This window comes from Pipra filicauda, unplaced genomic scaffold (assembly GCF_003945595.2).
Source record: "Pipra filicauda isolate LSUMZ 115617 unplaced genomic scaffold, ASM394559v2 scaffold367_size712859_pilon, whole genome shotgun sequence".
Lineage (NCBI taxonomy): Eukaryota > Metazoa > Chordata > Aves > Passeriformes > Pipridae > Pipra > Pipra filicauda.
In genome coordinates, this window is record NW_024104495.1 from 670,046 (window position 1) to 683,910 (window position 13,865).

Consider the following 13,865-nt stretch of genomic DNA (forward strand, 5'->3'; position numbering starts at 1 on the left):
CATGATTATTTTTTGGTTTAGAAATTGAATGGCTGTGGTGCTACAGAACTTTTTTATGTACTTTGATAAATTTTAAAAAGCTCATTCCCATTTCTAAAATGGAAACCCAACCAAACAGCAACAAAATAACAAACCAATCTTTCTTGGCCACAGAAGACTTCTTTGCTGAAATAAACCTGTTTTGAATTTATACTGTCCTGGCAATGGTCTTAATGTAACAAATTCTCTTTCTGATGCTGGAAGGCTGTGATTCCTGGGATTAACTTTTGGTATCATGAAAGGACTTTGTATGGAAAGATCATCCCATTTTTCTCTTCCCAGTTATATACCATATAGATGAACATTGGATGAAGGAGACTTATGGGGAAGAAAAGATTGCTGAATTATACCAATTGAGAGACATTGGTATTTTATAGTATAGGACAGATGTAGTATTGAAAGACAATAGTCTTTTGTTTTTCTTATATGGACCATACCAAGCAGAGGAAGACACACATTTGAAGTCGTGTACTAACGTACTAACATTTCTGATTTTCATCGCTCCAAAAAATGGACAGTTAACCAGGAAACTAACTTGCTGCTCCTTCATCAGAAGGAAGCAGCTATGAACATCTCAAGAGTCAAACACAGGGAAAAGCCCAAACCATTAAAACTGCTGTATGATTCGAGCTCACTCCCGCAGGCCTACATGAAAGGAGCAGGACCTGCCAGTGATGCAGACGTTCTCCCTATGCTTGGGACAAGCTGTTTGGTCTTCATCTGTTTCCCTCTCTGTAAAAATTAGAAAGCAGCCCTTTCCTACATCTCCCATAACAGGGAGGATTGGTACTAGGAAAGCCCAAGACGAGAGATGTTTCTTTAGCTCAATGAAGTCAACAATAAAACTCTGACTGATTTCAGCATGATAAGGATTTTGTTCAAGGATTTTTTAGTCCTATCAAAGAATCACAGAATGGAAGGTTTGGAAGGAACCACTGGAGGTCATACAGTCCAACCTCAAGCAGAGTCCTCTAGAACATGCTACTCAGGATTGTGTCCAGATGGCTTTTGGATATCTCGAGAAGGAGACTCCCCAACCTCCCTGGGCAACCTGACATGAAGATTTTATTCCTGACATGAAGGTTTCCCTCTTAAGCCTTAATCCTGCTCTGACACAGTGCACTATAGGGAAAGTAGTCTGATAAGAAGCAGATAGAGAAAAAAAGATATTTATCCCAGTAATGAGTCAAAGCATTGTGTAAGTCAGTCCAAGACAGGCACCAGCTTCTGTCAGAAGAAAAACAAGTGCCATGACAAGTCCAGGAAAAGGAAATTTATGGTAATAGAGACTGTCCAAGTGCCAGTAGCCTGGTTTCTGCCTTGTTCCTCCTGTAAAGGCAGCAAGGAAAAGGGAGAGAGGGAGGAAGGACTGCTTCCTATGACACAGTCACTACTGAAGGCTTTGAAATATGATCCTACCTCAGGGGCAACAAAGTTGGCCGTGTAGCAGGGAGTCATAAGTAGCCCATTCTCCGCTCTCAGTTGCTTAGCAAACCCAAAGTCACAGATCCTGATAGAGTCTGGGTTTCCTGACTCATCCATGTAGAGGATATTACTTGGTTTGAGATCTCGGTGCACCACCTTAACAAGAAAGAGAAGTGAGAAACAAGTGAGAAGAGGAGGTCAGGGAGCATCCAGGCTTGGCTGCCATTCCTGGTCTGCTGGTCGAGGTAGGTCAAGAGCTCATGCTGAAAATATTTAAGTTTTGGAAAAAAGTTACTTAAAAGCCTTGGACAAATGAAGGAAAATAAAAAAGGTTAAAGTCTGTTAAAATGAGAAATAAAATCTTTGACAGCCTGTGCTGTGCTGGTTTATCAAGATGGAGGCTGCTGCTTTAAGGGGAGACAACTTTCCTCAGTGTAGTCACAGTGGGCTGTTGTATGATCATCTTGGTGGCAGTCTCCTGGAACATGATGGCTTGAAGTACTCAGCTAAAAGCTGAAGAAGAAATCACATCATAGGGGGAAAGTGTATAAGGTCTTCTTGTGACTGTACATGTGAGTGGCTCACACTTGAAAGGAGGGACTTTTTTTTCCTGATTTCAAAATGTATTCACACAACTTCACAGGACTGTGCATTTTACCAGATATGCTGCATTTCAGTGGTGGGAAAACAGCCTTTATTTGTTATAACAAGACTGAAAAATTATCATGAAAACATAAAAGCCGAAGCAAAAAATGCATTTGTTTTAACCATGAAGCAGGAAAAGCAGCAAATATTTGACTAGTCATCCAAACTGCTTGTCCCTGAAATGCAGAAAAGGAGAGATTTTCAAACTGCTGTATATAAAGAGCTTATACTCTAAAAGCCAGCTTTTAATAGCATGTCAGAAGCCTTTCCCATCAGCTGCTCAAACTGCCACTTCGTTTGGAGAGCTGAGCATTTGATTTTCTACCTATCTGCTGATTCAGCAACCCTATTTGAAATTCTGTTAAGAGATCAGGTACTGCAATAACGACTGTGATAAAAAGTAAACAAGTGATATCTCAACATGGTACATGAACTTCAAAATCACTGTAGTGTGGGAATAAAAATGCCACTTCAATATACTTTCTGCTCAGTGGGAAAATGGATAGAAAGACTATGACCCTATTTCGCAAACCAAAAGTAATTATAAATATGGAGAAACATTTTTTAGAGGGAACCCCGCTCCCCCCCATTTACATTCCAGAGAATCAAAATCACAACTATTTGCTATTTCTAGAAGTTGGAGTTTAAGAAGGTTGATGCAGCTAAGCCAAAAAAGTCATGCTTACGCCCTGAGAGTGCAGGTAGTCCACAGTCCTGGTGATGGTGCACAGCACAGCGCTGGCTTCCCGCTCTGAGAAACACTTCTGCCGAAGAATGCGGTCCAGGAGCTCACCTCCCCTCATCAGCTCCATCACCAGGTACACGAATTTCCCATCATCATACACCTGGAAGCATAACAGAATAAATATATGTTTTGGACCCATTAACTTGGTAAATGTTGGTCCTTTAATCACAGTGTTGGCTTGCTTGTGTGAGATGTTGCAAGAGGAAAATGTCAGCTAACGTGTGGGAAATGTACTTATTACGCTTAACAACAGAAAATTTTTAAAATTACTTAATCATCACTTTTTGCTTGTGTCTGTAGCAGCTTGCTGATTTGTCCACACAGAAATGTAGCTTTCTTGTTCTGCTATCATGCCAGCAGAGCAGATCAAGCTGCTAAAAGCAGCACCACTTCCCACAGCCCCAAATGTCTGCTGGCTCTCACCCAAGCCTCCTTCTCAGTAGTGTTCTCTCTTTACACTTCTACAGGGTAACATTTGCCATTTAAAATATCAATATTTCCCTTTGAGTCATGATCAGCTAAAGAACTGTATTATACTGTTGGCCAAGACCTGCACCTAATGATATTATATAGTTTCTATTTGCAATTCTGGGGAATACATTGACATCAGCTGCAACATATATTTATCTTCAATGTCAAGGGTAAGGGGTAAAAGACATTTTGTCATTTAAACTGGAAGACAGCCATTTTCATGTCATAATCTTTTACCTGGACTGCAATAATGAGCAGGAAAGGGATACAAAACCTTTTTTTGCACAGATTTTGAGATACGCTTTAACACTTAGGAATTAAGTGAGACTTTCTTGAGAGCAGGAAATTAGAAAATTTTTATCTACTTCTCTAAAGTCTAAACCATAACATACTGGCCACAGACATGAGCAGGACTTTGTTCTGTAAACTCTGATCTGACATGGTATGGACAACCCTAGGTGAGACTACAGGCAGCCTAAGTAAAACATCTCCGACTAAACTTCATTACTGTATGTATGCATGGTGAAGGCTATTTTGCATATGAAATGCTGAAGAAAAATACCCTCAAGTCTTCTCAGGCTGATTGAGTAGAAGGTAAATACTCCCTGGCACTAAAACACTATTGGGGGAAATCCTAGAGACTTTGTGAGCCCTCCTCTTCCTAGCAAAGTACATACCACAGGCTGCATGGGAATGGCTGCTACTCATGAAAGATCATCCCTTGTCCAGCAGCACCACTGTGTGGGTTCAGCAATGTGCACTGAAACACCCAACTAGGGAGATCTCCTTTTAAACAGTGCTTCAAAACCAAACACATTTTGTCATTCTTCAGCACTGTGCCCCTTTGGATTTATTTACAGTCTGTTAGACAGTAACTGGAGAATATATAACCTGACCAGACTTTCCAAATGCTATCCAGTAATTTGTGGAGTCATGTTTTTTACTTTGATTTCAATGGGTCTGGTTTTAGCTCTGACCTTCAGCTGAAGAATTTTCCAGACATGGACTAATAAGTGGGCTTGATCATAAGATGAAAATCATTTAATGCTGAAGTTCTCAAAGACTACTCACATCTTTAAGAGTAATGATGTTTGGATGCTGTCCATATCGCAAGAGGATCTCAATTTCTTCAGAGGGGTCTCTCTTGCTCTTATCAATTATCTGGAATAAATGAAGCACAGTTAGTCCAACACCAGCTAGCAGCACTAAGTGCAAACCAAGCAATTTCTACAGTATAAACAAATTAATATTTAAAATTCTTCTATTAATCATTATTTTAGGGGAGGACAGCTCAAATCATGTGCAAATGAGAGCCATGTTGACTGTCTGCCAAAGCCAGATGGAGCAATAATTAGTTTAGACTCTGGAGGCGTAGGCCCTCTTTTTGATGCCTATAGTTCTGTTTACCCATAAATAATGGCACTTACAAGAAGTGTCATTTAGAAACCAAACAACCTTGAAAGTTTTAAAATAATCATAGCTTTAAAATTACCTCTTTGACATAAAAAATGGATAGAATCATAATATTGACATATGCTTGTATGTCTGCTGATAAATTAACAAAAATTATTTATCAAGTGTGTTTGTCAGAAGTGAAAATGACATTTTCTGCCAGGGGAGATTTGCATTGAAGCTATTAGTAATCACTTGGCTCTTTGGGCCATGCTGTTGTAATGATATGTAATGTTATGTATCGACATCTTTTGCCTTATCAGAGAGTACAGTGAGACATAAAAACATTTTAGTTTCATAGCAGCAGGTCTCAGAAAAACATGACACCTGCTGCTCAGAGAGCATCACTGCACGGAAAGCCAGCTGTTAGAATAACATTGACTTTGCAATGCTCCTGTTACCTGTATTTTGGATGTCAGTCAAAGAGCTTTAGTCATTTGCCCAGTTGAGAGCACTGATTATGTTTCTCACTTTGTGGATTTAAATGATAAATATGAAATAAAAAGAAATAGCTATAAAATAATACAAGAGAGATCTCTACATTTTGGAATCTCAAATGCAACTGCACAGGGAATGGCAAAAGACTCACTCATTAGGAGTACAGTAGTTTGGCAATATTTCTTATTGCTAAGAAACAGCAGCAGTACAGGTGTATACAAAATACAGTACAGAATAACAGGTGTACCAAAATAGAATGGGTGCCATTTTCAGAATATCATAAACTCATTATTGTCTTGGATTTCAAGGCTTCCAACCTTAAATGTGGTTAGTTCTCTACAATAACTAGGCACAGAGCACAGATTACAAATGATGGTGTTATCAGGGATAACACCACTTTTTTAAAAAATTTTTTTTTAAGATTTTTTTTAAAAATCTCTCTTGCTAATGAGCCTGTCTGCTTTTTTTACAAAATGCATGCATTTTTTATGTCTTAATTATGGTGATACACATTTAAGTACATGTCTGGAATTTTATGCATCAGCCATAAAAATGCATAGCTGAGTATATCAGAGGTTTCACAGTCATCATGACTGACATGTATGTGCAGTGATAATGATGGTCAGTAGTTGTCCATGGCTGAGGCATGCATGTGAAGCCATGTCAGTGATTTGACTGAATTAATAGAAGTGTGACAAATGAAGGTGCAACAGGAAGCTGATGCAGGAAGATGGCTGTCGTCTGCATTTGAATAAATAAAGGAAAACTTCAAAAACAAGCGAATGGAAAAGAATTCTGCTAGCAACTTCTCCTTAGAATACTGTTCTCGCAGTTTATTCGAGATACTACCAAGAAGCCAATGGAACCCTGATCAACTGACTCCTCGTAAGTACAACCACAGTGACTGAATGTGTCCCACTCAACCAATAACTCTAACATACAAAAAGATCCTCAGGGCCACTTCCTCGGCTAAACTAATAGCTTTTGTCAGGTTAATGGAGTTACTCACATGTGCCCCTGTTTGCCTGTGCCTGCCTTGTACAAACAAGAAGAATCTACCGTGGTAAGTATTACCACTGCTGTGTGAAGTACTACTGTCACTATGCTACTGTAGCAAGCAATATATTCCAGATCTCTTTTCTGTTGTAGTTTCCTGTGAAAGGAAATATCCAGAGCTGTGGAAAATTTTAAGCAACTATTAATAATGCAGGACTATAAATGCATATATACAGCCTAAAAAAAGATTCAAACCAAAAATAACTTCAGGTATTGACACAAAACTAAAACCAACATAACCTACAGCAGTCTGCTACTGATTTAGTAGCAACAGCAGTAGATGACATGTAATGCTTCTAATTCACAATATGCTATATAAATACAAATTGCAAGACAGGCCCTAAATACGCATACTTTTTGCTTTAATGTGTGTGCAAGCTGTGATACAGTGATTAGATGGACAAGCTGCCCCAAACTGCACCACAAATCATTGTCAGAGCTGTGAAAGGGCCTGCCAAATTCCTTTCAGTCCCTGGGCAGTCTGGTTAGACAGACCAGAACCATTTTTTTTTCTCTACAGCAAGAGACTGTCACCCTGATAGTGCCTCTTTTCAGTGTGCCTGTGACGTACATTTGGCCCATGACTGATAAAGCAGCAGAGGAAGTCTCTCAACTTTAGCAGAAATCTCTCATCATTTCAGACTGGCTGCAATATGCACAGTTCCTTTATTTGGATGTTGCAATGGCCATGGAAGTTCCTTAAATATGCCTCATAGCTCCACTGTGACACCTGATTCTCCTGGTCTTCTTTTTCAGAAAGCCATAGAATCAAGTTGGAATTAAATTGGAAAAGATCTCTAAGATCAAGTCCAACCATTAAGCTAGCATTGCCAAGTCCACCGCTAAACCATGTCCACAAGTGCCACACCTACACATCTTTTAAATACCTCCAGGGATGCTGACTCTACCATTTCCCTGGGCAGCTTGTTCCAGTGCTTGATAACCCTTTCAGTGAGCGTTAAATCCACGCCAGACTTTGCCAAGAGGGAAGCTGCCATGTCAGCGAGGTTTGATCAGTGGTTGCTGCCTCCTTTTGCACACAGAGGTGTCTGTATCACAACATGAGGTACTGGATTCCCAGAATATCTGCAAATCTTTCCCCACCATAGCGCCAAAATGAGCTGCAGTAAAATGCAGGTCCAGTGTCCCTTATCAAACACAAGGGCTAAGGAAGATGCATTGTGGTCTTCCAGTGATATTCATAAGTAGTTCTAAAATTCTCAAAAGATATCAGATTAAATTAAATAAATTATGTCAGCAAAAAGGCAGTGGTTTCACTAGATGGGCGTTAAGTGCTTTTTGTGTAGCTGTACTTTCCAGTTTTCAGTGTGAGTGTTCCATAACATGGAGGAAAAGCATACTTTGGGTACCTTGTGCAGATGTAGCAGGACAGAGGCAGGACAAAGGCAGCCCCAGCATGGCCCCCCAGGCATGCTTTCCCCATGCTTGCCAGCCGGCCTCCTGGCTGTTTGGCCTCCTGGCAAAAGCATGTGGCTTCTGCCATACTTGTGCATACTTGTCCTTCTCCAGACAACAACATCCAGGCTGCTGGGCTCCAAGAACAAAATCACTGTGAACACCTTGTCCACAATCCTACATAGTTATCTACATGCACATCCACCTTCCTGTAGTGGGTCACTATCAAGAGATATGAAGCAGCCTCAACCACCATTTGAAAAGTGTTCACTAAGTCAGACTTAGCGACTGCCAGAGAAAGTGAGAGAGGCATTACAAAGTCTATCTGTGCTTGTGCTCTGCCTCCTGGAAACAAACTAAGGTGCTCTTCTTCCTACTTCTTTCTAAAGGGGACCTGGCAAGATCTGCTGGCTCCTGCTGTGGTGAGCTCTGGTGCCCCCCTGGGCTCTCCCAGGGTGGAGACATGGGCTTTGATTGGCAGCGAACCACTACCAGAGCAGACATCTGTACCTGGCACTTAGCTTTCCATTTCTGTGGTACTGTTTATTGTTTCTGCTCCTGCTTTGGTATTTAATTATCTGTAATTTTTACAGATCATCTCTACTGTCAGTCCACCTCTGCATATGGAGAGGTTCTAGCTTTGTCCACTAAATCAACCATTGCAGATTGTGTAGACCAGACAACAATGTATGTAGCACTTCACATCCAACCAATGTAGCAGTTAGGTATGGTCCTCAAAGTCATTTTAATACCACATCTCTGATGTGCTTTCAGACTGTCTTGCCAAGCCCAGCCCGTTGTTAGGTACTCTGCTCTAACGAGGACCAAAGGTTCTGGATTATTTCCCACCTATATACTGGAAAATGCAATGCTAGAAAGAAAAAAAAAATCCATATTTAATATTACAGATTTGGGTACAGGTTTGCTGTAGTCTCATCAGACTTCCTACATGAGACTACACATTACCACAGCTTGTGAAATTGTTTGCTCTTGTTCAGAATTCACATTATTATTAATCAATCCATTTTTTTGCTATCTAGTAGCTTTCAAGCTCTATTGTTGGGTGATGACAAGCTAAATTATGTCTGTCTGAATTTTAGATAGGAAATAACACTCTTAAACCCTGATTAAAAGCTGAGCAAAACTATGCAACTTCTAAATATTTCTTGTGATAAAAAAGAGTGTTTGACACCTTGGTCCCTGTTTCCTCTGAGACACTGTGTTTTGCATGGACAGACTCTTCTCTGTTCCTCTCTTGTGACAACCCATGAACCTCCTGCAGCTCTTCCTGTGTAAGGAATGATGTCTTTTATACAGGAAATTAATTCTGATTTGAACTTAACTAAAATGTATACATATACACCCTCTGTTACAAAATTAAGGGAAGATCTTCTCAGCTACTAGTCCTGGGATTCTGAGTAATATGGGATGATGCTACTTTTCTACTTCTCTCTATAGATGTGTGGTGAAGACCAGTTCAGAAAGCCATCATAATGTATAAATAATACGAGCTCTATTGTACTTTTTCCCAAATCTTCGTTTGTGAAGTCTAGCCATGAATTGTACTTTGGCAGAGAAGAGCTATGAGGCCAAAGGGTCTTCTATTGCCCTTCAGAAAAGAAAGAAACTGAGACATAAAGCAAACAGACTTTTCTCTATGTATTGGACACCTAGGGATTGCCTGGAAACTCATTTGCGTCAGAGGGTATGAAACAATTCCAGAGTAAAAGGGATGCAGCTCAATCAATAGTGTCCTTTTTTCTAATAGGGGACTTGTTTGTTCTTTGACTATCACACCCTTTGTGTGACTAACTGAAAGAAAAAGGTGCATTTTCTTCAGTGGGATTTAGGCTAAGAATTAAATGATATTTTAAAATGAGTCGAGTTCTTTTAAAGGATAATAATGAAGTCTTTCTGTATCAAGAAAGAAATGATCAAGAGAGAATATTTCCAAAATCCTAATTAATGCATCTGGCCAGTTTTTAGAAGTCCTTCTGCAAGTCTTCTGCATGGAAAAAATCACCCAATTCTCCCTTACTAACAGGTTTTCAATGACTTCAGCCTTACCAGAGTAGATTGATAAATATAAAAGAGAGTATCAATAAAATTCTATGATGGTAAAGTCTTGTTGAAATTGGCACACCAACTATATAGACAGTATATTTTTATATTTGCTTGTTGCAGTTTTGTGAAGGTATTTGCATGCTTCCAACCATGTAGATAAATTTCTTCTTCTGGGCCTAGTTATGCCATTAGAAGATGTTATGAGTTCTCAGTTGTTTGATACCACCCACCAACTGGGACTTACAGCCTTTACAGTCCTGCCAAAGAAATGGTATCTGTGAGCACTCCCTAATCCGTTTTCACAGAGTCAGTCATGTTAATACAAATTGCCTTTTCAAACACTGAAATTAACCTGAGTGACTGTGCAGGAGAATGGAGAATGGCTGTGTTTCTCACACAGAGTTCTCCATCACTACAATTGTGAGACTGGAAAAAGGCAAGAGGTAGGAGGAGACAGTTTAACTGCCTTTGCTGTCTGGAAAATGAACAATCTAAAAGAAAAGGTGAGAGAAAAGAGAGTGAGAAAGAAGACAGAAAAGAAACAAGAGATGCACTGATGGGAAGAGCAGTGATACGGGCCTGAGGAGAAAGGACAGGGCACCTGTCAGGCTAAGCTGGAGCTAGCAGCAAGGAAACTGCTGTCTGTTGTTGGGTCTTTCTGTGCTGGGGAGAAAGGACTTCGTGTATCTTTAATGAACAAACAAGACTGCATTAAAACATTTGCTTGGCTTTGACTTGATTTATTCCCCTTCAGTGAAACAGGACTCAAAAGCTCTGTCTAAGTCACATCAATTGAAATGGGTGATGGTAGGTATCTCCCTTCTTGAGGAAGCTGAATGTACCTAGTATTGGCATGGTGGTTTAACCCTTAACACCATGGTGTTTGCCACTACCATGGACTGCAGCAAAAATTCTCCATTTTATTTTAGTAGACTTATTGCACAACAAAATCTACAAATATTGGGAAGCATTAAAGGTACAACCTACAGCACAGGTACAGGGTAGGTTGTGGGGCTTTGACTGAGGAGTTTTAGTGGATCATGCTGCAGAGGCATAAGGCATAGCTCTTTTTTGTCCCCAGTCCAAATGGGATCAGTGTTTGCCTTGTCTTCATCTGCCCCAAGTGACCTTTCTTGGAAGCTGAAACTGAGACACAGGGGTGTGAAGCGGGGCAGCTGAGCTACTGGCATAGTCCCACTCTGCTGCTCCATCTACAGCAACAAGAAGTCCAGTAGAAGGTCAGGGCAGACACCTGGTCCTTGCAATATGCTGAATGGCCACAGCTGAGGCTGCCAGTGTGTTTAGGAAGCAGGATGATGTAAAGCTCCTTTTGACCAGCATGTGTGGACTTTTAACGGCTTTGTGAAAAAAAGCATGGAGAAGGAAGAGAGTTTCATACGCTTTTTAAAGCTGCTTTATTTTTTATTACATACTTCGAAGGTATTTCTATAGTCTGGAGTGTGAGCATGGGTTAATCACCTTTAGGAACAGATTCGTTACGTAGTGTGATGTGATACTCCCTGTAAAAATCCTTTTCTTTGCTGGGAAGAGAGGGATGAGCAAAGGGGGAATTAAATTTGTATCCCTTTTCACATTATGTGTACACTATGATGTATTTGAAAATTCAGGGCACCACTAGTGGAACTGACTGTAGGTGGGATTTGCATCTTTTCTGAAGAAAGGAGGTGTGACAGCACGCAGAGATTTTAACCTGACAGTTTCACCTACAATATTAATTCCAATGCAAGTGTCACAGCAACAGAGTTTTGCAGTTCTGTGCTGCTGGAAAACGTACAGGTTTCCATTTCAGTAATATTTCCTTCTAAAAATAAGCCATATTCATGCCAAGCATCTGTTTTAATTTGATTCCTTTTTTGATGTCAAATTACTCAAGCTGGATGTGGATGAAAATCACTGCGGAAAAGCTAATATTATTTAAAAGAACATGGTATAATTTTACATTTAAGATGTCTCCAAGGAGAACTTTTCCAAGCCTGATAGTTTCTGAGGGACTATTTGCTCTGCCATTAGTTTTGATTAGCTCCAGAAATTCATTCCCTCTATCCATGCTTAAATCTTTCAAAAACAGTAAACTGAATATTAAAAGAAACAAGCCTAATTAGCAATAATTTTCTGAAATAAGGACTACCCATCAGATCAAGCCATGCAGGTGAGACACTAAACATTTCTGCACACAGACCATGCCCACTTGCTGCCACTGTTTGCTGACTTGGCACTCCTAAGCTGTCAGCTGGTACTGTAGTACCTGATAATTAATTAAATATGGTAGTACACATTTTCTAAGCACTGCAGAAACAATAAAAAATTTATTCCAATAGCACCTGTGAAACAGAAAAGCTCATTTTTGGGAGAAGTCTGCAGTTCTGGAGGCAGAATAGCTTGGTGGGAAAGGCTCTACACTGTGTTTTAGTCTGCTCTGCTCAGCACACATCCTTGGATCAGACTGATGAGTTTTCAGCCCATAAAATAACTGCAGTGCTACTCCCATCTTCTTTTACAAAAAGCTTCGGAAAACAGTGTATCATATTCAGAACTTATAAAAGGGGAAAATTATTACATCAATATGGAAGACAAATACAAGAAACATCGTTTGAGTGGCCCCAAAAGAGAAACAGAGCCATGAAGGACCAAATTTTGTCCAAAATACTTTAGGTATTTGGCAAGCAAGCTAGCTAAGAGAAACATGATATTATTAAGCTGTAGAGAAACTGCTGCCTGATCCTAGGTCTCAGAAAAGATCTACTTAGCAGAAAGAAACACCATATTTTTACATTCTTCAGAGGTTCAGCCATGCCATGGAGAGAGACGCTGTGAGCTTTGTGACCAAATGGGAAAGAGGCTGCAAGAATCCTTACACCAGAGGGGATGTACAACCACTGCACATCTAAGATTTGCTTTGAAGCTGAGACTAAGACGTGGCCTGCACATACTTCTGTATTTCTATCTGCCCTTTCTGATTATTTTGTTAAGACTTAATCAGTGCTTTGATCCCATTAACCCCCAAAACCAGCAACGGTCCTCGCTGCTAGAAACAAGCTGGCTACTCGGAGAAGTGCTCAGGCCACCCCTGCCTCTCTGCCTTGCCTTCTCCCAAGTCTTACAAGCAGAGCCCAGCACTCTGTATTGGCCTATCCTTTCTGAAGCTGTTGGGCTCTGCGTATTTGAGCAGTGCCTCCTTGAAGAACTGACTTATTTCTACGGGGAGAGTATCTGGCAGAAATCACAGAATATGCAGAGTTGGAAGGGACTCATCAGGATCCTCAAGCACAATTCCTATCTGAACACACCTAAATCAAAACAGTAGAAAAGTGATACTCATTGAAGTTCTGCAGGTATTTCAGTAAACACAAACCTTAAAAAATGAGGACACCATATAAAGTATGCTATGTTACCTCCTACTGTGGTGAGTGAAATTGTAGAGAGTGGCCCTGGTCCAGTGTGGAAGTCAAGCCCTTTGATAAAGTTGTTTGAAATGGGGAAACCAAGAAAGCCTTCAAAAATACTCTCACAGATCAGACATAAGATCCTCCTAGACAACTTTATCCATTACTCCTTTGCTACTTCATCCATTTTACTGTATATCATTCTCTTTTTCCATCGTATCTAGAGGTCACCCTCCATGCTGTTTGTAATCACTCAGTATGATAACTAGCCCTTACTACGGCTATTAATGCTGGTTTCTTTGCAGAGCACTCTAGAAGACAGCCTACCCTACAGATGTTCAAAGAATATCACAGATTTGTGCTTAAATTTCCTCAAAAGCCTGTATTTCCTACATGGCACCCTAAAGCCTACAGAATCTGGTGCCACACTGCCAAGAAACTTGAGTATGCTTCAGACAGTCAAAAACATTTTTTACTGAAGTGTCTGGACCACAGTATTTCCTGATGCCCAGCTTTATAAACCAAATTTTGAGTAGAACATGCTAGGTGTTCTCAGTAGTTTATCAAGGTAAGAAGGGGTCTTGTACCTCTGACCCTGCATTTGTAAGGCTACATTTCCACTAATATGACAAACCGAACTTCTTCACCTGTGAGGGGGGAGGACATCTCAGTCATGTCCTTGAAGAGTCTGTTTTACCAACTGCTCTCAC

The 13,865-nt window shown here is 40.3% G+C and overlaps 1 protein-coding gene across 1 annotated transcript in view; it reads right to left on the reverse strand.

The window, feature by feature from the left end:
• Positions 1–13,865, reverse strand: part of RPS6KA2 (ribosomal protein S6 kinase A2) — a 54,819-nt gene that overhangs the window by 12,328 nt on the left and 28,626 nt on the right. The window contains exons 6-8 of the mRNA XM_039384647.1: positions 4,397–4,486; positions 2,796–2,954; positions 1,459–1,620 (exon numbers count right to left, since the gene is read on the reverse strand). Coding sequence (XP_039240581.1) covers positions 1,459–1,620; positions 2,796–2,954; positions 4,397–4,486 — 411 coding nt within the window. The remainder of the gene's footprint in view (positions 1–1,458; positions 1,621–2,795; positions 2,955–4,396; positions 4,487–13,865) is intronic.